This window comes from Glycine soja, chromosome 16 (assembly GCF_004193775.1).
Source record: "Glycine soja cultivar W05 chromosome 16, ASM419377v2, whole genome shotgun sequence".
Taxonomy (NCBI): Eukaryota; Viridiplantae; Streptophyta; class Magnoliopsida; order Fabales; family Fabaceae; genus Glycine; species Glycine soja.
This window is the reverse complement of record NC_041017.1, coordinates 29,522,419-29,549,868: the sequence shown is the minus strand read 5'-3', so window position 1 is coordinate 29,549,868 and position 27,450 is coordinate 29,522,419. Positions and strand designations below refer to the sequence as shown.

The window sequence follows — 27,450 nt, the reverse complement described above, 5'->3', positions numbered from 1 at the left end:
CCACCTGCAAGTTAACACAATTATAAGTTTATAACCCAAGAAAAATTGCAAATCACAAATCAAAAGTAACAAAAACAACAAAAAAATGGCTTATTGAAGTGCCTGTATATGGAGACTCGAGTACTGGGGAGAAGGAACAATAAGGGGGTAAACCAAATCCAGCTTTCTCCTCTTTGGTGCCAACTGTTGCTGCTTCTTGCTCTCGTCCTTCTCAGCAGCTACCACTATCTAGAAATCCTTAACCTCTGACGGTTTGTTCTCTCCCATGTTGTTGTTGTTGGAATTCCCTTGTTGTTGGTTGTGTTGGGGGAGGCTGAGGAAGTTTGGTACCACCTCCTATGGCTGCTGCTGCTTTAAGCCCTTGGGATCCATCAACAACACACAAAAGAAAAGAGGAAAAAAAAGGATGAAAGAATTATTTTTAATAATAATAATAAGCATGCATGTCATTTTTATTTTGTCAATAATAACTCATTCGTTGAACACAAACATTATGACCAAAACACACACACACATAAGAGTATTATAAGTTTATAACATAAATTAGAGCACGATAACATTGAGCAAGAACAGCAATTGCAACAACAATAATACTGATTAAGTAGAAATAAGGTGAATAGTATAGACATACCTGACCCATGTCACCAAGTAAAAGGTCACCCTCAACCTCTCGCTCCACCACAACATCTTACACGTTTAACAAAAATAAAAGAATTAGCAACAAATATATAAAAATTCAAAATAAATAGGAATAACAAACAATATTTCAAAACATAACATACTAGGCATTGATGCTGAAATATCAAGCCCAATCCAATGGTGTCCATTCTCCGAGATTGTCTCGCCGTTAAGTCCCGTTCCACAACCTACGCCAATTATTAATAAGCCATTAAAAATCGAAAAAAGCAACAGAGAATAGCTAAATTGAATTAAAATTTAAATTACCGATATCAAGGAGTAGTTTAGGAATGCGGTCATCAGGCAATGCAATTAGTTCAAGAGCTCTCTTTGACACCGTCGCCTATTTGGCACAAAGGAATTAATTAATGAATGAATTTCAGAAAGAAAGAAAATTGAATTGGGAATGAGGAGAAGAAAAAGAAGAAGAAGAAGAAGAAAGGGAAATCCTGAATTTGAACAATACGGGAAGCTATGCGGCAAGAGTAATTTAGGAATGCAGTCATTAGGCAAAGCAAGTAGTTCAAGAGCTCTCTCTGACAGCATCGCCTATTTGGCACAAAGGAATTAATTAATGAATGAATTTCAGAAAGAAAGAAAATTGAATTGGGAATGAGGAGGAGAAGAAGAAGAAGAAGAAGAAGAAGAAGAAGAAGAAGAAGAAAGGAAAATCCTGAGTTTGAACAATACGGGAAGCTATGCGGCAAGAGTAATTTAGGAATGCAGTCATTAGACAAAGCAAGTAGTTCAATAGCTCTCTCTGACAGCGTCGACTATTTGGCACAAAGGAATTAATTAATGAATAAATTTCAGAATTGAATTGGGAATGAGGAGAAGAAGAAGAAGAAGAAGAAGAAGAAGAAGAAAGGGAAATCCTGAATTTGAACAATACAGGAAGCTATGCGGCAAGAGTAATTTAGGAATGCAGTCATCAGGCAAAGCAAATAGTTCAAGAGCTCTCTCTGACAGTGTTGCCTATTTGGCACAAAGGAATTAATTAATGAATAAATTTTAGAAAGAAAGAAAATTGAATTGGGAATGAGAAGAAGAAGAAGAAAGGAAAAACCTGAATTTGAACAATACGGGAAGCTCTATGGCACACGTTAACAAATGAGGCAACCACGTAGTTGAGGCATGGCTTTTTGCTTGCTCCGGCACCAGCTCCCCCAACCTACGTGTCAACAAATGCAGAACTGCAAAATGCATGTGTCAACAACTCAAGAAGAAAAAAATGCAGGTGTTAATGAATGAAGCAAGGACAAAATGAAAAATAAAAAACCCACTAAAAGTGTCAGATGTCAACCTCTCAGTCATGGACACAATAGCCTTTTCCATATATTTCTCTTTTATTATATAGTATATAGATAATCACTTCTTGTTTATTGATTTACTTCTTTTTTTTTTTATTTCCTTTTTACGTTGTAGAGGCTCCTGAATTTGACAAGTTTAATCTTGGACGAGTGTGATAGTTTAACAGAGATACCAGATGTATCTTGTCTCTCAAATTTGGAAAATTTGTCATTTGCAAGGTGTCAGAATTTATTAACAATTCACCGTTCAGTTGGTTTATTGGAAAAGCTTAAAATCTTGGACGCTCTAAATTACCAAGAGCTTAAGAGTTTTCCACCGTTGAAGTTGACCTCTCTTGAACAGTTTGAAGTTTGGTATTGTGTCAGTCTCGGGAGTGAATTCACAGTTATTCCCGAATGCATCGAAAAATGCCGCTTTTTAACTACCCTTACTTTGGATTATTGTGGTGGTCTTCAAGAAATTAGAGGGATTCCTCCAAACTTGAAACATTTCTCTACATTACACGGCCCAGCCTTGACTTCCTCAAGTATAAGCATGTTACTGAACAAGGTAGAGTTTTTTTTTTTTTTTTTCAATTTGATCATTGACATAGTATTTTAATGTTGCTACTCTTGATGAATTATTTATGACTAACAGAAACTGCATGAGGTTGGAGACACCAACTTTAGTTTGCCAAGAGTAGAGATTCCAGAGTGGTTTGAGCACAAGAGTCCGGGACCGCCAATTTGTTTCTGGTTCCGTAACGATTTCCCAGCCATAGCTGTTTGCATTGTTAACTCAGATTTTGAGGAAGTTTTCGATTATCCAGATCTCAGCGTGTTCATTAATGGACATGAACATGAACATATACCTTTGTATAGTGCTGAAACACCTGCTACAGTTCTTTTTCATCTTCAAATGGAAGATAATTTAGATGAAGCACTGTTAGAGAATGAATGGAACCGTGCAGAGATTGTATGTAAAGATTTGTGTGGCGAATACGGAATCCATGTATGGAAACAACAAAGTAGCATGGAGGATATTTGATTCACTGATCCTTTTAGAAAAAGAAAAATTTGTAGTTCAGAGGTTGCGGCTGCAGAAAATAGCAAAGATTAGTAGGCAGTAAAGTTGTTGAGACACAATTTGTAGAGCAGCAACAACATATGGATTTTTTGTCACAGGTGTGGAACTGGGCACTATCAAATGTAATTTCTTGCTGCTCCGGCAATCAATAATTGGATGAAAGAGGAAACAAGTTCAGCAGTTGTATGGTATCAACACTGATAAAAGACAACACTGTATCTAGCCCTAGTGATTCTTGTTGTCAAATCAAGTTTGGTTTTAGATATTCTATTTTGCTTTGGATTCAATGAAAATACCTTAGAATCTGTACTTTTTTTAAGACCTAAAAGAAAGGAATTTTATTAAAATGAATCCAAAACCGGTACAATCAGTACCAGCATGGTCAAACCAAATAATTACATCAGATGGAGCAATGTCTATTGCATAGCCAACCATCATCCAATACTAATAATATTAATAAAAATACGAGAGAAAATAAAAAATAAAAATAGTAATAAAAAATATATAAAAATATGTTTTTCAATTGATATTTGATTTTTTTTAATAATAGAGTATATCTCGTCGTCGAACCCTTTGTCGGCCGTCGGAGAGAGTATCCAGAAGTGAAAAAAAGGTTAAGAATGAGAGACGAATTGATGTTATTAAAATATTTTAATAGTTGTTGATCTGTGCTACTTTGAATTAGTATAATGAGATAAAACATAAAATGTTTTTCTTCCTTTAAATCAGTCATTTTAATGACATGATAATGTGATATTATGTAGAATATTCTTGTTTCATATCACTAATTTTGCTTAAATGCTAGCATGATTTTAAAAAATTCAAATTTTATATATTATAAATAGATAGATAGTCAAATAGGCACATTTCATAAACATGAATTACTTTAGCATATATTAATTATAAACCACTATCTAATTATAACCCGTTGCACCTTAAGACATCAGTTATGTTGTAATTTATCCAAAATATTTATGAAGTTTGATTTATCCAAAATCGAATAAAAAGAATTTGTTATTAAAAACAAAATCACTATCAACTACCAATAATTCAGTGGGAAAAAAAGAGTATGCTTAATTAACTTCTTTATATTACTAGAACCTATCGAAAACAGGCTGATGAACTTTTTGAATTTTGCAAATGCATGATTCAAATGAATGATTAATTAATAGCAAAGGTAACCATACTCTACATCTTGTCAAAGTAATTTGACATAATTAAGAATCAAATAGTAGTACTATATAAATTCTTAACGTAATATACCAACAAATTTTGCATTCAAACCCAAAGCAAGCTATAGCTATGATCATTTGTAATACATCACAGGTTTATTGGAATTCAAATCCCACATGCCTCCTTCCTTGAGATACTCAAGATACCTTGCAAATTCAGGCCTTGCTGTTGTTTTCTTTTTCCATCTAAGAGCCAAGAAGCTTAGAAGTGGGTGACTCTTCTTGTCACTATTATTATCATTGCCCTTCTTTGTGGGGTTTCTCTTTTGATTGATGTCCCCATAGGTGGAACCCAGAGCCATTTTTCTTGAAGAATTGGATCCATGAGAAGGCAAACTAGTGCTCCTCTTGAACCCCTCATGCAAAAGTGCAGTGGTGGCAGATTCTTTACCTAATATTTCATACCCCCTCCGAGTAGTCATGGATCTAAAGGTTGGATCTTGTTGTCTGTGAAAGACAAGATTTTGAATCTTTGTTGATATATTGAGTGTAATTAAAGAGGTGGAGGAAAAGGGTTGCTGGGGATTATAGATGAGATAAATTGGAGGATAACACAACATAGTGTGGGGCTTTATATATGCATCTTTGGGGTCAAGTTTGGTTATGTAGTAGAGTTTGGTCCTTCATGTGTTTCTCAATTATTTACTAATAATGGTTACTGCACCCGTGTGATTTGGAACCATTCAGTTTTTACAACTTTTGTTGACTATTTCTATTCTGCCGTACCCACAATTATAAAATTTTTGTCCAATTATTAAGTTGTTAAGTACTAAGTTTCCACTTGCACGAAGGTGGATAAAAAGCTCTCTATCTCCCCGCTAATATTTGAAAACGACATTTTTTTATGCCAATTTGATTTTCTTAGTCAAATATCCCTTGGGTATCACACGAAAGAGTGTGTTTGGATGAAGAGAATTTTAAATATTTTAATTAAAATTCTTTTATTCTCAAAATTGTGTTTGAAAAAAAAATTAAAATTATGAAGGTGAAAGAAAATGAATACAAAGAGAAAAAAGTATATGGTTAGTGTGCTTTCAAGAAGAAGAATACTGATTTAACATGAGAAATCATAGGAAAATCAAGACACGGTTGCGTACACTATCACACCTGATTATGACATTTAGTCAACGACACAAAATATGACTTAGACCTTTATCACCGTCGAGCAATTCTGCTGCAGAACAGAATTTCAGAAATTTTCAAGTGAAAAAGAAGATAAATATTATAAAGAAAATACGTAAAATTTTTCAAAAGATTCTTATATCAAAAAGAGAATTTTAATTTTTCACGATTTAGGAGGAAATTGAAATTCCACAATTTTAATGATTTAAAATTCTGTTTTAAAATTTCAAAAATTTAAATTCTTTATAGAAAAACATCCGAATAATAAATTTTAGATTAAAATAAATAAATTTTCTATTAAATTATTTTCCTCACCTAAAGTTCTTTATAAAACGCACTCTAATAGTATATCAATCTTTTAAATTTGTAATGTCTGCAAAATGATGCATTGAAACAATTTAATATTTGGTGAGTAGACAATGTAAGTTTGAACAAGGCAAATAGTTCTATAAAAATGTTAATGAATTGGTCTTGCTTTCTAACCGCGACTTTGTGTAAATTAATCGAAACAACTAATACTTGTTAATGTAGATTGTGTGATTTCGTAATTTTTTTTTTATACCTATAGAATATTTATGATACGTGAACGTTTCAAGATCGAATCAGTAAAAAATAAATCTATATATCCTTGTTCATTTGTGGAGGCAAAGTGGCACAACTGCTCAACGAACAAGAAATGCATTTAACAAAATTTAACTTTTTAAAACTCCAGCTGCTTATACGTCCTGTGTCCAAAGCAAAGTTTGTTATGAACGTTCCCTACCACTTCAGCTATGGATCCGTTCTTTACTATATTGTAGGGTCGTGTGGCTGTGTGCTACACAAATTTGGCCAGTATATATGCTGAAAATTAAATATATTTTTTAAAAATTGGCAACTTCATATGTATATATATATATAAAAGATGGATCAAGTTACTCAAGAGCAATAAATATTTTTTTTCTTGTCTGTTAACTTAAAATATTTTTTTTATATAAGAAAACTGATTATTGACCATATTGTTTCCTATTTTCTTCTCATGAATTAAACAAGTCTTAGCACCCTCTATTAAAATTTTCTCCTCCCATTGAATAAAATCTCTCCTCTCCCCTCTCCTTTAAACAACACATGCAGTGTACGACTTTCATATACCCTATAAGAACAAGTCTTTACCCTTCAGCATTTCTATTAAATTATTTTCCAAAGCTGTTATCATGAGAAATAGTCACTATCCTCATCACTATTTTTGGTCTAGATCAAGAATATCACAAATGGTTTTATTTTAAAAGTTCACGACTCTGAAGGAAAATTTTATTATATTGTCCCCAATGTGCTGATAATTTTCATGTTGACTTGGTTATCTCATGTTCAAGCATGGCAAATAAACCATGTCCAATACAAGCACTGTTAATCCACCACAGCGGAAAAAATAAATTCGCGTTTGTAACTTGTATTTACCCTTCAGAAAAACTAAATAAAAATAGCAAAATATATAAGAAAAAATTCAAAGAAAATTAAAAGGGACAAAAATTACCTTAGAAAAATAATATGAAGATCAGTGAATTTGTGTTCTTGTATCTATCCTCCACAGAAGCTCAATGAAGAAATAAAATAAAAAAGGTTTAACAATTGACTATTTTAGAAATAAACAACGAAAATGAAATAATATTGTGTACTGGTAGCTAGGTATGTATATTTGAATTAATCAAATTAGATTTTATTTCTATGAGTACTTATAACTCAAATGATAATTTTGATGTAAGTATGTTTTTCGTTTCGTAAATGTGTGATATTTAAATATAGAATTGAATTTAAAAGATTCGATGTATGTTTTAATGATTATTTCACAATCATGTGTCATCTTGACGTATCGATCTGAATAGACTTAATAAAAAATGATGAAGCTTAATAGAAGAAGCACACACCCCAATGTCATCTCTCTTCATTTTCTACTAAAGAAATATGTGAAGCTTCAAGAAAAAGTCATTTTAAGTTTCGTAGAGACTCAACACTCTAACCATCCAACGACACTGTCAAACCAATTAAGTATGCGCGTAGGGCCATAGTGAAAGAAAAAGACATATGAAGCTTCATAGAAAACTCTCTTTAAGTTTCGTATAGATCGTAGGGTCATAGTAAAAAAAAAGATATGAAGCTTCACAGAAACGCTATAAGCTTAAGGCTAAATATAAGTTTGCTTGTTTTATTAGAATGGAGCCCCAACACTCCTCCATCTACAATCATACAAACCTATATTCTAAGTTCTGATGGCTGTGCGATCATTCTCCTACGATGTGTTCCTTAGCTTCCGTGGGGAAGATACTCGTTATAGTTTCACTGGCAATCTCTACAATGTCCTTCGGGAAAGGGGAATTCACACCTTCATTGATGACGACGAGCTCCAGAAAGGGGACCAAATCACGTCAGCACTTGAGGAAGCAATTGAGAAGTCCAAGATTTTCATCATCGTGCTCTCTGAAAACTACGCATCTTCCTCCTTTTGCTTAAACGAACTCACTCACATCCTTAATAACTTTACTAAGGGGAAGAATGATCTGTTGGTTTTGCCAGTTTTTTATATAGTGGATCCTTCAGATGTCCGACACCACAGAGGTAGTTTTGGAGAAGCACTGGCAAATCATGAAAAGAAGTTGAACTCTGATAACATGGAGAAGCTTGAGACCTGGAAAATGGCTCTGCACCAAGTTTCTAACATTTCTGGCCATCATTTCCAACATGATGGGTACGTACCCTCACTTACTTTATTTTAAATTCTTTAATTTTGGCTTGTCTAATCACATTTTAATGTTAAATTTTAAAGAGATTAAAGTATAATCACATAAATCGTAATATGCTCCGGTAGGAAACATGGGTTTAGGTACGCAGTACGCGGCCTCACCAAGAACTAGTCCTCGATCGGGGATGTATACAACCGGTATACTATTTAAATTTATAATATTTTCTAATGTATAAATTAATCAGCTGCAAAAACAAATTTAATTCTTATAAAATATTTAAAGTGTTAACATTACTGACAATTGGACTTAATATTGTTTATTTGGGATAGTTTATTTGAATTTTATGATACATTTTTATTAATACAATTTATCATTTACACTTTAATCAATAGATTTATTATTATTTTTAAGTTTATTTAAAAAATAATATTATCTTTGTACCTAACTAAGGAAAGATAACAGATAATTGTTGGTTTCAAAATTATATAATTTATAAATTTTTTTATAGGCCATCTCCCTAATATATATTTTCTCTTTTTAGTCTTTAATACTAAATAAACATTGATAGTTTGAAACCAACCGTTACAGTTCCTGAAAACCAGCCATTCAATACTTATTTATTTGTTTAAAATACAATAAATAGTTATTTTCGTCCTAACTTTTTCCAAGTATAGAAATTCATATTTTTGTCTCAAAAAATAAAAAAAATATGACAAATTCATTTATGTGTTAACTTTTGTTGGTTACTATTAATAAAAAAGATAACGTGACACATAACAAAAATGACTATTAAAAATTTCAAAATAATAAATAAATTATGTTATTAATCAATATTATGCTATTTATATATTCCTCTAAAAAATTTTAAAGTTATTTTCATCTTAAATATGTAAAATGCTAATAAATTCGTCCTTAGATGAGTCACATACACGGAAAATGAATTTGTTCGCACTCAAATGGTTAGCATAAGAAAATAATTATTTAAAAAAAGGAGGGAACTTACTCTTACTCTTGCCTTTGGCCTTTTCAAATCTTTTGACTTCTACTTTGAGTTTTGCTTTTACTTCCTTTTTTTTTTTTTGTCTCATCTTTGTTTTCCCATCTTATGTCTTCACACTGCAGAGCTTAGTTTTGCCTCTTCTTTTTGTTTATGTTATTCTTTCTTCTCACCTTTATTTTGTTTGAGTTGCGGTATGCAATTTTCCACCAATTGTTTCTGGTTCTTCTTCATGAATTTGTTTACAAATTTTAACGAACCACTTTGAAAATGAATCGTGAATTGGTGTCCACGAACCAATTCACGATTTTATGGTGAAGTGAGCGAATTCTGTAACTTAGGATCAAAATACTTTTAAACTTCAAAAAACACCATACATATCAACAAATGGACATGAGGTGTTTAGTTTGACTTCACAAATTTTCTTTATTATACAGGAACAAATATGAATACAAGTTTATTAAGGAGATAGTTGAATTAGTGTCTAGCAAGTTTAATCATGCTCTTTTACAAGTTCCTGATGTCCTGGTTGGGCTAGAGTCACCCGTGCTAGAAGTAAAGTCGCTTCTGGATGTTGGATCTGATGATGTCGTTCACATGGTGGGGATCCATGGACTCGGCGGAGTGGGTAAAACAACACTTGCCGTTGCAGTCTATAATTCCATTGCTGGCCATTTTGAAGCTTCTTGCTTTCTTGAAAATGTGAGAGAAACTTCCAACAAAAAGGGGTTACAACATCTCCAAAGCATCCTTCTTTCTAAAACAGTTGGAGAGAAGAAAATTAAGTTAACAAATTGGAGAGAAGGAATTCCCATAATAAAGCATAAGCTCAAGCAAAAAAAGGTTCTTTTGATTCTAGATGATGTTGATGAACATAAACACTTACAAGCAATTATTGGCAGCCCTGATTAGTTTGGTTGTGGTAGTAGAGTCATCATCACCACTAGAAACGAACATTTGTTAGCGCTACACAATGTTAAAATAACATATAAGGTGAGAGAGTTGAATGAGAAACATGCTCTTCAATTACTTATTCAGAAGGCTTTTGAGTTGGAAAAAGAAGTTGATTCAAGTTACAATGATATTTTGAATCGAGCGGTAATTTATGCTTCAGGCCTTCCGTTGGCTTTAGAAGTAATAGGTTCCAACTTATTTGAAAAAAGTATAAAAGAATGGGAATCTGCTCTAAATGGATATGAAAGAATTCCTGATAAAAGTATCTATATGATACTTAAAGTAAGCTATGATGCTTTGAATGAAGATGAGAAAAGTATTTTTCTTGATATTGCTTGTTGCTTCAAAGATTATGAATTGGGAGAGCTCCAAGATATACTTTATGCTCATTATGGTCGTTGCATGAAATATCATATTGGGGTGTTGGTTAAAAAATCTCTGATAAACATTCATGGGTCATGGGATTATAAGGTCATGAGATTGCATGACTTGATAGAAGACATGGGTAAAGAAATTGTCCGAAGAGAATCACCAACAGAGCCTGGGAAACGTAGCAGGTTATGGTCCCATGAGGATATAAATCAGGTTTTACAAGAAAATAAGGTAAGTAAGATCGATACATTGAATGGTTTGGTTTTTCATCTTTAAACATGATTTATCTCTTTTAATTATTACATGCTCTTGTCACAAGTATTTTTTGCTTGTTAATATGTACATTTTTCTAAATAGACATTTTAAAGTCCCAATGTATATTCATGTGGTTGATTTGTGATTTTTGTTTTAAAAGGGGACTAGTAAGATTGAAATCATATGTATGAATTTTTCCTCATTTGGAGAAGAAGTTGAATGGGATGGAGATGCCTTCAAGAAGATGAAAAATCTGAAAACACTTATTATCAAGAGTGATTGTTTTACCAAAGGTCCCAAATATCTTCCTAATACTTTAAGGGTATTGGAATGGAAGAGATGTCCTTCACGGGATTGGCCACATAATTTTAACCCAAAGCAACTTGCTATATGCAAGTTACGCCATAGTAGCTTTACGTCACTAGAGTTGGCCTCATTATTTGAAAAGGCAAGTGTATTGAGTTCATTTCATTGATATTGTATTGTAATAAGTTCACTTTATGGTTATTCATTTGTGTTCTTTTTTTTATTTACATTTTACAGTAATAATCACTTCTTGTTTATTGATTTACTTTTTTTCCTTTTACGTTGCAGAGGTTCGTGAATTTGACAATTTTAAACTTGGACAAGTGTGATAGTTTAACAGAGATACCAGATGTATCTTGTCTCTCAAAATTGGAAAAATTGTCATTTGCAAGGTGTCGGAATTTGTTTACAATTCACTATTCAGTTGGTTTATTGGAAAAGCTTAAGATCTTGTATGCTGGAGGTTGCCCAGAGCTTAAGAGTTTTCCACCATTGAAGTTGACCTCTCTTGAACAGTTTGAACTTTCGGGTTGTCACAATCTCGAGAGTTTTCCTGGAATATTAGGAAAAATGGAAAATATAACAGTACTTGACTTGGATGAATGTCGCATAAAAGAATTCCGACCTTCATTTCGAAATCTTACTCGGCTTCAAGAGTTATATCTGGGACAGGAAACTTACCGGTTAAGAGGCTTTGATGCTGCCACCTTCATTTCAAACATTTGCATGATGCCAGAACTAGCTCGGGTTGAAGCTACCCAATTGCAATGGAGGCTATTGCCTGACGATGTTTTGAAATTGAGCTCGGTCGTGTGTTCAAGCATGCAGCATCTTGAATTCATAGGCTGCGACCTGTCAGATGAGCTTCTTTGGCTATTTCTCTCATGTTTTGTAAATGTGAAGAATTTAAACCTGTCAGCGAGTAAATTCACAGTTATTCCCGAATGCATCAAAGACTGCCGCTTTTTAACTACCCTTACTTTGGATTATTGCGATCGTCTTCAAGAAATTAGAGGGATTCCTCCAAACTTGAAATATTTCTCTGCATTAGGATGCCTAGCCTTGACTTCCTCAAGTATAAGCATGTTACAGAATCAGGTAATGTTTTTTTATGTTTTCAATTCGGTCATTGACATAGTATTTTAGTGTTCCTAAACTAGATGAATTATTTATGACTAACAGGAACTACATGAGGTTGGAGACACCTTCTTTATTTTGCCAAGTGGAAAGATTCCAGGGTGGTTTGAGCCATAGTCGGGGACCGTCAATTTTTTTCTGGTTCCGTAACAAATTCCCAGCCATAGTTGTTTGCTTTGTTAAGGAAGATTTTTTGAACTTTACCTCAGATCTAGTTTTGAGCGTGATCATTAATGGACATGAACATCAACATAAACCTTTGTTTGGTGGGTTTTTCTTCGAATCACCTTGTACAGCTCTTTTTCATCTTCAAATGAAAGATAATTTAGATGAAGCACTATTAGAGAATGAATGGAACCTTGCAGAGATTGTATATGGAGATTTGTGTGATGAAAACGGAATCCATGTATTGAAAAAGCAAAGTAGCGTGGACGATATTCGATTCATTGATCCTTGTAGAAAAAGAAAATTAAATGATGATCTCATTAGTTCATAATCCAAAAACCAGTAGTTGTGGTTGCGGAAAAAGCAAAGATTAGTGGGCAGTGAAGTTTTTGAGACACAACATATGGGATTTTTGTCACACATATGGAACTAGGCACTAACGCTTCTCATTTCTTGTTGCTCCGACAATCAATAATTGGATGAAAAAGGATTCAAGTTGAGTGGTATGGTATCAACACTGATAAAAGACAATAGTGTAACTAGCCCTATTGATTCTTGTTGTCTTGTCAAGTTTGGTTTTAGATATTCTATTTTGCTTCGGATTCAATGAAAATAGATCGAGCATTTGAATCTCTTTATACATTCCTCTGAATCAGTATCTGATAGATATATTTAAAAGAATAGTCTATCGACAAATTCAAAATGGACATCCTATATTATTGATATTTGACTTAATAATAGCACCATTAGAAAGAGACTATTCTACACGGTTTAAAAACACTTTCTACAACGGTTATTAATCATCGTCATAGGCAATTGTTAACCGATTGGCAAGTGTACCAATTTGTCAGAAGTAGTAAAGTACTCAAAAGTTTGAGTACCGAATTCACAGTGACTTTGGTTGTACTTAGATTGATGTAAATTCAATTTAAAAGCAAAAGATAAGGAAATATTAGATAGGAGATAAAATAAAAATTTAGAAGAAAATATAAATATTTAAAGATAAAAATAAAAGATAAAAAGATAAAATATTTGAATTAAAAGATGATAAAGATAAAAGAAGATAGAAGACAAAGAAAGATAAGAAAAGGAAAATAAAAGATAAGATGAAGATAACGAAATTCAGAATGTGATAATGTTGGAACGTAACCTGTTTTATTTGCCTAAAATGTATTATTTTAGATTTTTCTCTACCAATTTGATGAATTTTTCCTACCCACGCTCAACTTGAATCCCTCACGATGAAAAGCCTAATTTATGTATTCTCTCTCCCAAATCCCTTTGCAAAGATGGAATCATTAAGTACAATACAAAGATGTATACAGAGATACAACAAAGTAACTCTATCCCTAGAAGATGCAATGTTGAGATACCCTTTTTCCAGTTCTGTTAAGGATTACTGTCTCCCGAGCGACTAACCCCTAAAACTAATGCATGTAAGACCTTTCTTGTATTTCTATTAAGGATTACCGTCTTTCGAGCGTCTAACCCCTAAAGATGATGCAAGAATGAATGATACATGAAATTAAAATAAGAAATGATAATAGGAAAAAAAACACATGATTGCATTGGTAGATATGAAACATTACAATACATCTGTTGGCTTTTTAGGTCTGTCAGACCCTAACTAAGGGGGTTAGCCTCTCATTATCATGAGAACCTTTTATACTTTAGGGGATTGAGGTGGATGGAAGAAGGTGATAGATAACAAGAAAAAAGGGATGACTAAGGAAAAAGGATTTCCCCTAAGGGATAGACCCAGTATGTGGATTGTTGTGTGTTGGTCCCTTTCCTCTTTGGCTTGACTCTCTTTTTATTGTTGCTGCCATAGATTTGGGCTTGATGCTAAAAATCTTCCTTATTTGTATTTTTCATATTTTTTGGATCTTTTTTTTATCTTAATCCTTCCTTTTCATATTTGTAAGTCATAAATAAAAAAAATATCAATTCATATCATTTAAGCAAAAAATAACTGCTAAATAAATATTTTTAAAAATATTTTAAATATATTTTTATCATCAACATAACTCTTATTTAGCAATTATCAACAATGTCATAGAAAGTCTTTTTTTTTACGACGATTCTCTGAAAAATCATCTTAGAAAAAGATATTTTTCTAAGACGATTCTTAGCTAAAAACCGTCTTAGAATGATACCTTTTTAAGACGGTTGTTAGCTAAAAACCTTCTTAGAATGATATCTTTCTAAGACGGTTCTTAATTAAAAACCTTTTAGAATGATAGACTTTCTAAGACTATTTTTCAAAGAACCGTCTTAAAATATGTGTTTTTTAAAAAAATTAAAATATATTTAAGGATTCTAAGACAATTTTATCATAAAACTATCTTTGAATGTAGAAATTCTAAGATGATTTTTTAGACAACTATCTTAGAATGTGATTTTTTTAAAATAAAATAAAATATATAGACATGCTAAGACGATTTTCTCAAAGAATCGTCTTAGAATGTATTTTTTAAAATTAAAATATTTTAAAAAATTTAACCACAATTGGACCACATGCATAATTTAGTCAAAACCTTAAATGAATGACAAACATAATTTTGGCTTTCAAAATTGAAAACTTGCCTAGCATTCCAATAACAAGAACAATAAAGGAAAAAAAAACTTTAGATCTAAACTAAAATAATTAATTTAAACATTGTAAGGATTTGATCAATCTCCTTTCCCTAACCCCAAAATCTTAGTTGGCAAGCCAACTCTTTTACCATGCCCCAAAATCTTCGGTTTCTGTCAATTTTTAATGTAAGAAATAACCGTGCTCCCAATTATAGGAGAAAAGGAAAAGAGAGAAAGAGAGTGGTCACCAACCAAAGCAGTGATAGGATTGGAGCCATGAAGAACAAAAGCAACGAGGGGTCTGAAGGAAAGATGTCGGCCATTTGTGTCGCCACTGTAGTCAAAATCTTTTGCTTCTTAATTTCAAACTTTGCTATAATGAGAAGGACTTAAGAGCTATAAACATATTTACCTAAAATTTTAGTATATATGAAAACTTGATTACTAAGAATATGCAGGCCATGAAAAATATTCAAATATGTAGCTAGCTCCCACTTAATTTTATCATCCATTAATCAGTAACCCAACAGAACGTTAGTCTAGTAATTATCATGGAGATAAAAGGAAAAAAAATGAAAAAGGGACAAAAATATTTCTATATATTTAAATGAAAAAAAAGAAAGTTGAGAAACTGAGATAGTTGTTAATTATAGAGAAAAGAAGCTTGAATTTCTTTATATGTTTCTTTTCTTTTTAGCACGTGCTTGTGAATCTAAGAATTTAAAGGCATACCAATGATAAAAAAAAAAGTATACCAATAAAAGGTAATAGAAAAATAACAGTTAAAAAGTTATACCCATAATATGTCAAAATGCTCAGGGAATTTCTCATTTAATTTCAAGCATTTTGACATATTATGGACCTCAAACGGAACATTCCTACTAAAAGTTATACCCGTTTCAAGTTTTAAAAAAAATTTCGTAAAGAAAGCATTTCGCCATTACGAATGGCGGAACCCACCACGTGGACCGTGTCTCATCATCTCCACTGGCGAGCTTCCCCAGGCCACGTGTCCAACTCGCCAACTCCACCGGCGACATCCCTCCAAAAATTAACCCCCTCCGAAAAAAATTTCAAAACATACCTATTTTGGAAATAAGTTTTTAAAAGGAATCCGCTTTGGTCAATTTGCCAAAAATTTCTTGGTGGTTTAAATTGTGAAAATATTTTACTCATTTGGATTGGTAACTTTTTTTTACATGTGTTTAATGATTTTAAAGAATAAAATTAAAATATAGATGTTGAATTGTGATGTGTTTTTTTTTTACATTTTTTGATGATTTGTAATGGTCAAAAATATTTGACAGTGAAAAACCTCCATAAATTTGTGATATAATTAGCGCAAAGAACTAAAGGGACTAAAAGTAACTTTTTCAAAATTTAAGAAACTCATAAAAATAAGATTTTAAGAATTACACAAAATAATTACTCAAATTTAAAGGATTAAAAATATATTTAAACTTATTTTTAAATAGATGCTAAATTACTAATTTGTTCTCTCTATTTATTTAGAACCCTTTTGTTTAAACTAAAAAAACAATTGTGAAAAGAGCATTTTAAAAAAATAATTTTTCAGGAGCATGATAGACTTGCTTCTTAAAAAAAAAAAAAGAATTCTTTTTTTAAGCAAAAGCAAAAACACCAAAACACAAAACAATTGTTTATCTTTTTAAATAGATGTTTTAACAAATAAGTTTATATAAATGAACACTTGATTAGGTCAATTTTATTTTTTTTACCGACAAATATTAATGGTTATTAGAATGATAATATGAATAATTTGAACCTATGACCTCTTAGTTTCCTTTCCTTCTTTAATCATCAACTTAATTTTATAATTTTATATCCCTCTATTATTAAAATTAGTTTGATTTCTTAATTTTTAAAATTGATGTAATATTGTTTTTTTCGTCCAATTGCGAGATCGAATAATGACATTAACTTCTCGTGTATGTGGTAAAAAAAATGATACGTAGTCGTCACATAAGACACGTCCATTAAATAAAAGCTGAGCAACCATAAATATATTCCTGTGAGTAAATAAAAAGCAAAACAAAAAATAAAAAACAAAGCCATAGTAAGTTACAGTTTCAAATAGTCTTAAGGAATCAGACTATAATTAATTATTAATTATCAATCACAATTGACAGCTCAATAAATTATTGCTTAGTAAAATTTAAAGTGGGGAAAGAAAAGTCAGTGAAAGCAAAGAAGAGTGACACTTCCATAAAAAAAAAATAAAAAAAAAAAAAAGCAATAGGTTATCAATTAAACTACACAATTAACAAATGAAATAAACAGTAAAATCTGATATGACTAGGGCGTATTCATAGAAGAACGTAATCTTACACTATTGCATATCTATTCAAAGTTCAAACACTACTCAAGTATATAAAGGGTGAATAGAGAGCACAGGTACAAAACATTTATTTATTTTTTATTCCTAGGAGATAATTTTTTTTATTCGACAAAACTAAAATCTCGGCCATGGAGAGTGAGAAGACACAGTATAGCGGCTGAGTGCGGAGGACAATGAGAGACAATCAACTTTTAGGAAAAAGAGAAAAGCTCGTGACTAATTAAAGTTAATTTCAGATTTTATAATTGAAATAATATGAACTGTTAGATCAAATAAAATTTAGAATAAATATAATATTTTGCATATGATGTAAGAAAATCCTAACGCATATTTATAAAAAAAAGTACACTAAAAAAAGGTATAGAAGAGTATCATCAACAATTAACACAACACACTACAAGTATTCCAGGAATATTATTAGTCAGTCATAGGTAAATGAAGGCATGGGTACTCTTTTTCCACAATTTTCGACTTTTATCTGACTGTTGCACACTTCACAAAAAACATAAGTTTGGCCAATATAATTTACATAAAATAGATTATTTTAGGGACAAAACTCATATCCCAGTGCATACAAAATATGATGCATAGCAGCATAAGTTCATGAATGAAGCTTAATTTATATGTACTTTCGTGGTAATTGGCAGTGGAAATATAGTACGTCACAAGTTGATGATTGGATATAAGTTTTATAATTGTGGGGACGACAGATATAGTCAACATAAGTTGCACAACTGAAGTTTTCAAATCACACCACGTGTATATAGTATATATTCAAAACATATGTTAGTGAATAAAAAAACATGAAGGACCAAACTACTAGCTAACCAAACTTGACCTAAACAAGATGCATATATATGAAGCCCCCGCACTATGTTGTGCTACTTCAAGTGGCAAATTTACGTCAAAGGATCACATTTACAAACTATTTACGGAATATGTTCTATTTTGAAAGTATTTATGGAGGGGGTTAGTTTTGCAATGGATGCCGCCACCTGCAATTGTGATACCAGGGATACCGCCATCAACAGTGGCGAGAACGATGCTGACGTGGCTGGGTGCCACCAGCACCAACAGCGATACAGTCCATGCCGCCAATACCAATGGCGGGACATGTGCCAACATAGATCAGTCCCGCCATTGGCTCCTACGTGATCAACGTGTACAGCAGTCCCGCCAATAATACTTGCGAGACAACGTGAATCCGCCATTCCTTCTTGCGAGACAGGTCACACAGGTGCTAGCTAGGGCACTGCTCTTGCATGGCTGGTTACAGGTTAGCGTTTGCAGGCTAGGGCATACAGCAGGTCACATGCATACAGTTTTAGGATCACATGCATGCTTTAATGACGTGTAATTTTTGGTTGTAGATCACATGCATGCTTCAACTTTGGTGTAAATTTTCTTTAAATAGAGCAGTTGCAAAATTTGACACTGAAGAGAGTAAGAAAGTAGTGTGAAGAGAGAAAGAAAGTGTTTCGTTTTGCTTGAAGTTTGTTGATTCCATCTTCTATTTATTTAAAGTAAGGATATTTTGTATTTATTTAAAGGAAGTATTTTTTTTATTGAGTCAATTTTTTAGAAGCCTTCTTTCATTTTGTTTCAACTTAAATTTTAGAATAATTTTTATCATTTACAAATTGTTTATTTTGAAGTAATAAATTTTGTGGTTAGAATCAAATTTGAAGCTGAAATTTAAGTGTATTAATTTTGTGAATTAGATTTTTTATTTAAAAATTATTAGTAGTAATTATTTGTAAGTTTCTTTTTTGATGATTTTTGTGTCTGAATTTTTTTTAAGTTTAACCCTTCCATTTTGTTTCTGAAATTTTGTTAAGTTGAGGGATTCCATTTTATGTAATTTTCGGTCTTCTTCCTCATTTCAAACATGCTCTGAAACATGCTTAGCTTGCATCCATAATACGTCATCATCGATCGGACCAAACTTAATTTTAATATTTGATGGAGTTGACGACGAAGATGTCATTGATACTGCAAAATAAAATATTAGAATAAATTCACAAAATAATTTATACATTATTTCTAGATAATATAAATAAAACTACGCACATCTATAAAAATGTTATTAAATATATATAAATAAATTTGTAATAAATAAAACTGGACAATTTTGAATATATTCTATAAATAAATTAAAATACATGTGAAGACAAATTTAAATAAATAACAAAATATATTTATTTTGATAACAAAATATATTATACAAATAATAAAATTTAAATATATTCTACAAATAATTTCAAATACATACACACTAAATTTAAATAAATAACATAATATATTCTACAATTAACAAATAAATAATTAAATAAAATATGGACTACCAAATAAATTAAAATACAAACAAATATTGAAATGCAAAAAATTATTTAAACGTGTAATACAAAAATAATAATAATGTACAATGTATCATATATTTAATCACGTAAATTTTCTAAAACAAATAATATTAACCTACAAACTAAAACTAACAAATAATATATATAACATTCTAACTAAAAATAATTAACTTAAATAATATTAACTTACAAAAAATATAATACTAAAAAGATAAATTTACGTGTGTAAAATGTCTAATATTACAATTATTTATTTACGTGTGAAGTGTTAATATTACAAAAACTAAAAATTTACGTGTGTCTAAAATTTACAAATATATACCTAAAGCTAATATTAACTTGTGCCTAATACTACAAAAGCTAATATTATGTGTGTCTTGGCTAATGTATCATGTGTGTGTGTGTATATATATATATATATATATATATATATATATATATATATCGCATATATAAAATCTAACAATATATACAACAACTAAGTAATATTTTTATACTAACTAACTAAATAATATTTTCATACTAATTAACGTAAGCTTAGAATACCTATTAATACTAACTAACCTACTATTTTTATAATTTAACAACAGAATATATATCTTATTTAATTTGAAAATCACTTACCAGAATATATAAATTTTACATGGGCCTAAAATTTATAAATACATATCTAAAGATAATATTAACTTGTGTCTAATATTACAAAAACTAATATTAAGTGTGCCTTAACTAAAGTATCATACGTGTGTGTGTGTATATATATAAAATCAACCAAATAATATTTTCATATTAACTAATCTAACCTTGGAATATCTATTAATACATAAAACTTAAAAATAGAATACCTATTAATACTAATTAACCTAAGTTTACAATATCTATTAATACTAACTAACCTACTATTTTTACAATTTAACAACAGAATATATAAATCTTATTTAATTTAAAAATCACTTACCAGGAATTATGGAGGAGAAATGGCACACAAGAAGCTTCAAGGAAGCACAACACACACACTCAAGGAGAAAGGAAAAGCTCAGCAACAACTTGGGGGAGGAGAAGTGTAGAAAAATTTACGTTCATGAAGCATTTTTTTATAGGAGAAAACGTAAGGAAGCAACTGTCACAAGCCTACCCCCCCATTTTCAGCTATAGCTGCAACCTGCAACCCTAACCTATCACTGCAACTCATCAGAAAGACTGCAACCCTAGCCTACGTAACACTGCAAACACTGCATGGTTGAAATGTTCCACGTCAGTATCACCATTGCTGATAGCGGGAACCTCTTCACGTGGCGTGTCTCGCCAATGGGACCAGCGGCACCTCTCCACGTCAGCACGTATCATCAGTGCCAATGGCGGGATCCTCCACGTCAACACCTGTATCGCCATTGCCACTGGCGGGTCATGCTTTACTACCAAAGCCAATGGTGGCTTCCATGCAAAAAGAGACCCCCTGTGCAAATACTTTTAAAATAGACCATATTATGTAAATTGTTTCTAAATGGAACCCTCTAACATAAATTTGCCACTTCAAGTTATCTCTCATCTACAATCCCCACTAACCCTTTTGCTCTCACCTCTTTACTTACACCGAGTAAATCAATCAAAACCTTGTCTTTCACACAGCAAGATTCAAGCTCAACCATGTTTAGATCCATGACTACTCGGAGAGGGTATGAAAGCTTAGGTAAAGAATCTGCCACCACTGCACTTTTGCAAGAGGGGTTCAAGAGGAGCACAAGTTTACCTTCTTGGGGATCCAATTCTCAAGAAAAATGGCTCTGGGTTCCACCTATGGGGAGATCAATCTACAGAGAAACCCCACAAAGAAGGGTAATAATAATAATGACAAGAGTCACCCACTTCTAAGCTTCTTGGCTCTTCGTAGGAAAAAGAAAACAACAGCAAGGCCTGAATTTGCAAGGTATCTTGAGTATCTCAAGGAAGGAGGCATGTGGAATTTGAATTCCAATAAACCCGTCAAGTATTACAAATGATACCTGGTTTGCTAATTAATTTTAATGCAGAATGTTAGGATCTTGTGTAACCATTTGATTCTCATGTCAAATTACTTTGAGAAGATGTAGAGTATACGGTTACTTTTGGTAATCATTCATTTGAATTAATCATTTAATTGCAAACAATAAAACATCAAAAGTTCATCAACCTGTTTTCTCTAGCTAGGTTCTTGTAATGTGAATAAGTTCTGTTCTCAATTGTTTGATACCCTAAGGTATTTGACTAACAAAATTAAGCAAAATATAAATCAAATTAAAACAAAAAAAAATATAATTGTCTGTGGGATGGTCTTCAACTGGAAAGGGTGTCATCCCATATAACTTCTTTCCTAAATAGGACTTCCCACGCATGTTCATCAAACATGAAGAAGAATATAACTTCATCTCCAGGCATTAAGTTATATTGAGAGAGGTATTGGAACCATGGGTTTGCAAGGGATGGCAAACCATCATGAATGGTGATCTGCCACTGGTTATGTTTACCATAACCACGGTGGACAAGAATATATTTTTTTGAGCCAAACAAAAAATTTGAAGTTGTTGCTAGAAGAACCTGCAGCCAAATTATAACAGCAATTAATGGACATTTTTTTTAAAGCAGCAGGAAATGTTATCTGAATATTACGAATATAAAGGACAATTCTTTGACTAATAGCTTAAGGTTGGCAGAGAAAAACAACAACATAATTGAGTGGGTTAGAAACTCCTACCAAAGGCAAGTTGTGTTGCACCATATCTTGTGTGATATCAATTGTAAAGACGTGCCTTCTGGTGGTAACCACTGACCTTCCACGTGATTGCCCATCGATAGGTCTGATGACATCAACCTCGAAAGAGGTACTTTTGTCGGGAGCAAAAAACCGGATAATGACACTATCGTTAATGTCGTGGGTCCTTCAAAATTCTTTCAGACCATCAGCAAAAAAATATCGGGTGCCATATTCCGCACCCTAACAAAATGTTTGCTTCCGTTATAGTCAAATAAAACATAAGTTGGGTAATATGGCTGCCATTGTGTATGGTAAGACAAAGGGACCTCAATAATGTTCTACAAGGAAACATGTCAACAATAAAAATAAGTTTGTTTTCTTATCTGGATAAAGGAAAATGGGAAAATAGTTGGGATGGTGAATGCCGACCTTGTCAACATGAAATGCAGCTAAAAACTGGGTTTTTGGCATCCAATGGGAGGGGCCCTGCAGCACAATATATAATGTAATTATTATGAGAAATAAATATGGTGGGGTTTACAAAAAGCTGGACAGAAACATGCACCCCAAAAAACCGATAAATCAGAAGAAGATATGTGTAAGCCTGGGAAAAGTGGATGACATACACATAAAGAGGAGGATATGTGTAAGTTTGGGTGCAATCATGTTTGTGGTGTAAAGAGGATATGTGTAAGTTTGGGAACAATGGATGATATACACGTAAGGAACAATTATACAGTAATAGTAATGTGAAAGATTAATGATAGAAGAAAAGAAGAAATATATGAAGGGTCATACTGGAACAGATAGTCATAAGGTTAAAATGAAGTCTGGTAAAGTGAAAGAAACTTACAGGAATAAAGGAAGATGTCGATGTACTCATGTTGTCGTGTGGAAGTTGAAGGTTTCACACAAATGGAAGAAGTTACAATGAATATAGTAAATATAAATATATAGCAGTGACTATTGGAAAGACACCAAATAAGTTGTGACCCCTCGAAGTCCAGTCTTAAGTTTGGTGGTGAATAGTTACAACAAATAGTTATTAATGTTTGTTTAGTATTTGTCTTTTACGCTTCCCTAAATTGTGTATATTCATTCTACATAACAGCATATACTTATACTTATGTATGTTAATGATGAAATTTTGTCAGTATTGTTTTATGATTAGACGCGATGGATGGTAGCATTGGGAATCAAAAGTTGTAAATTATGTAGGATAATAATTAAGTGGATTGTGATCTGAGATGTACAATAATTATCGTGTAGTATTATGAGTACACTATACTTAAAATGCAGTAAAAAATAAATGGCGGGGTTTAATATTGAATAGTGGCGAGGGTTGTCTATCAATCAATGTCTTTCAATGAATGTCACAGGCCATGGATATTTTCTAGAGGGTAAACTATCCAGAAACCAATTAAAAATGTAAATCAAAATTGCAAAATAAATGTCGATCCACTGTGATCAACAAAAGTTGGGCAGAGAAAAATAAGAACATAATTGAGTGGGTAACAAACATACATTAACAAAAGAGATTTGTATTAGCCCGTGGAAAAAACATATGTAAAAAAATTCTTACCATGCTTGTTTAATGCAAAAAAAAACTACCAAAATTGGATTAAGTCCTATGGGAAAAACAAACTGGAAAAAGGGCTAGAGACATCAGCCTGGGATGCACATGAACATAAACCTTAGGGAAAACATTGGTTATGTGAATTTAATCCATGGACACCCACCCTGTGAAAATCAAATCTACATATTAGATAGGATATTAATTAAATGGATTGTGATCTGAGGTATACAATAATTACCATGTACTGTTGTGGGTACACTATACCCAAAATGCAGTAAGAAATAAGTGGCGGGATTTAACATTGGATAGTGGCGGGTGTTGTCTATCAATCAAGGTCTTTCAATCAATGTCATAGTCCGGGGATACTTTGTGGAGGGTAAACTATCCAGAAACCAATTCAAAAATGTAAATAAATGTTGCAAAATAATGACCGATTAATTTAAATTCCTCAAAAACAGGAAGACATAACCACAAAGGTTAGCAGATCCTAAGAAAAATGAACTTTTAAAAATCGCAGACACAATGTAAAAGTCACTGGGACGAAAATACAAATCTGGGCAGTGAAAGCAACAAAAAAATTAACACACACACAGAAATTTAATAAGAACACTAAACAAAAAGTAAACAATGAGGAAAATTTTGGGGAAAATTAAATTTATACAGTAGGTCATGAATGGTGTAACAAAAATTTGGTTATGAGTAGTTAATCTATAGACACTGACCGTGTGCAGATGTAAATAGAAATCACTGTAACCCAGAAACCACCCATAACAAAAACCAAACAATGAGGAAAATTTGTTAAGAATAGGAATCTATATTGCAAGATGTGAACGCTGAAACAAGAATTTGGTCATGCGAAGTTAATATAGAGATTGTTTTTAAAAATAATAAAGACAATAGGACACAGAATAAAAAGTAAGTGTGTGTCAATTTTGAGAGGGCATGTGACAAAATGTAAATTAAAAACTTTGTAACCCAACCCCCCCCCCCCCCCCCCCCCAAAAAAAAACAAAGAACTCCAAATATATAAATAAAGTATGTCATATAATTGACAATAAAGATAAGACACAAATAAAGGATGTCAAATATTTGGTAGTAAACATAACACATAGATAAAGGATGTAATATATTTGATAATAAACATTATCAATCAAATATTTGATAATAAACATAACACATAGATAAAGGAGGCTTCCAATAAGATGACATGAATGCAAAGATTAGATTATATGAACGTCCAATATCATTGTAAGTAGCACCTATAAATTTTGGCATTACCAAGCTTGATGTCCAATATGAATGTAAGGAGCACCTATAAATTAATAATTTATAATTGTAGACATCAAAGACAGAACAATATATTTAAAAAAGATATGAGTGGAAACTTGTATTTTCATATTGACATGGTGTGCCTAGAATGTTCTATTCATCATAATCATCACTATCGTCTATTGTTGAGTCCTTGAATAAGTAATCTATACAAAGCAAATTTATATAAAGTAAATTAGCTTAATGTATGTAATTAAGTAATAAAAAATGTAATAAATTCAATATAAATATTGTAGAATTACCTATATCCATGCCTGTTTGTGTCTCATCCATATCACCATTATTTTGATCTGACATGTCATCAATTAGGTTTAAAATGTGTAACACAAAATTTCCTTAAGTAATAAAACCCAGAAACAACCCACAACAAAAACCAAACAATCAGGAATATTTGTTAACAATATGAATGTATATTGCAACATGTGAATACTGAAACGGAAATTTGGTCATGCAAAGTTAATATAGAGATTATTTCTAAAAATAATAAAGACAATAATACACAAAACAAAAACTAAGCATGTGTCAATGTTGATAGGACATGCGACAAAATGTAAATTGAAAACTCTGTAACCCAAAACAAATAACTCCAAATATATAAATAAAACATGTCATAAATTCATAAATAAAGCATGTCATAAATTTACAAATAAAGCATGTCATATATAAACAAAGAACTCCAAATATATCAATCAGGTTTGAATTGTGGATCACAAAATTTCCTTCATCTGGAGGCTGAGTTGGGGATCCATTTTGATGTTGGACAACATAAAAAATGTCATCAAATAAATATAGCAGTTGATGAACTAAAAAAAATCCAATGAACATATAAAAGACATAATTATAATTGTGAAAACAATACAAAACCCTGGCAAGATTGGGTTAATTGCTGTTGAAAAGCAGTGTAGAAAAAATCCCCTCCACCATGAATTAAAGAAAGTAATACAAACATACACACACAAAAACCACAGAGCATAAACCTTGGGTAACAGAAAAATTTGACAATAATAGAAAAACAAAGGGGTACCTGATAGCGTCTGAAACGAAACTTGTTTCTGTGAGTTTAAATCCATGGACATCCACTTTGTGTTAAAACCAAACCTGGAACTCTGAAACCCAAAACAAAGGCACCAAAAAAAATCAAACGTTTAGGTAAAAACCCTAATGATCTATCTGACAAACTAACCGAGCAAAAGAAATGTGTATTAGCCTGTGCCTTCAAACCCAACCAAACTTTTTTCAGGTAAAGAGCATAATGATTTATCTGAAAAAAGAAACCAAGCAAAATAAATGTATATTAGCCCGTGCCTTCAAACACCTCCTACGCCCATGATATTGCAACAACCTAAATAAAATAAACTTCAGAAGACGAACTTGCAGAAAGATATGAGCTTTTTTTCCTGACCAAAAATTAGGTAAAAAAATTAAAATTTGCTTCAACAAAATCAAAAAGCATATACAAATAAACGCCAAACTAAAAAGGCACACAGGAAAATACAAATGTTGGAAACAATGCAACACAATCGAACACAACAGTCACCCACAGAAACATCGAACCTTTTTGGTTGCACAAAGCCGTGAGAAGACAAACTTGCAGAAAGAGTTGTCCTTTTTTCAAACAAAGGCATAAACGAAAAACAACATAATCAATGTCTAAAGATAAACATAAGAAAATATGAGGTTCAAGAAATAATAACAACCATCCTTCCAAAAATAAGGCAAAAAAATAAAGATGTGCTTCAACAAAATCAAAAAGCAAAACAAAAATCCCACAAAGGTTGAACCTTGCTTCTTGAACAAAAAGTTTTTGTTTTTAAAAAAAACCCAAACATGAAGATTGTAGATGAATATATATACAAATAGACGCCAGACAAAAAAGAGACACAGAGGAAAATGCAAGTATTGGAAACAATGCAACATAATCAAACCCAACAGTCACCCACAAAAACATCGAACCTTTTTGGTTGAACAAAGGCATAAATAAAAACAAACCATGGAAAATAATCGAACACAAGGACAACCACGAAAATATCGAACCTTTTTGGTTGAACAAAGTCATAAATCGCACAGAGAAGGGAGAACATGGCAAAAAATTAGTAAAAAACACAAACAAATAAATAGAAAATAAGACGCAAAAGACAGTTTTTTTATAGCATTTTGTAAATAGAAGGAGACAAAACTGCACAGACAATGGAACACATACACACAAA

At 31.9% G+C, this 27,450-nt stretch overlaps 1 protein-coding gene, 1 long non-coding RNA gene and 2 pseudogenes across 2 annotated transcripts; 2 read left to right on the top strand and 2 right to left on the bottom strand.

Moving 5' to 3' along the window:
* Nucleotides 1–107: 107 nt before the first annotated feature.
* Nucleotides 108–1,631, bottom strand: LOC114389612. Its single transcript, XR_003661792.1, has 4 exons — nt 946–1,631; nt 783–866; nt 632–687; nt 108–360 (listed from the first exon to the last, which is right to left on the bottom strand). It is a non-coding gene; the product is annotated as an uncharacterized LOC114389612 (long non-coding RNA).
* Nucleotides 1,632–4,360: 2,729 nt separating this feature from the next.
* On the bottom strand, nt 4,361–4,708 carry LOC114389942. The gene has a single exon (XM_028350641.1). It carries the CDS (start codon nt 4,706–4,708, stop codon nt 4,361–4,363), a length of 348 nt encoding a protein of 115 aa, XP_028206442.1.
* A 2,823-nt stretch (nt 4,709–7,531) lies between these two features.
* Nucleotides 7,532–12,953, top strand: LOC114389425 (annotated as a pseudogene).
* An 8,267-nt stretch (nt 12,954–21,220) lies between these two features.
* LOC114390124 lies at nt 21,221–21,607 on the top strand (annotated as a pseudogene).
* The last annotated feature ends 5,843 nt before the right edge of the window (nt 21,608–27,450 follow it).

Bases quoted from the DNA above. Each gene is read 5' to 3' on its own strand.
- LOC114389942 (XM_028350641.1), bottom strand. From the start codon at position 4,708: ATGACTACTCGGAGGGGGTATGAAATATTAGGTAAAGAATCTGCCACC.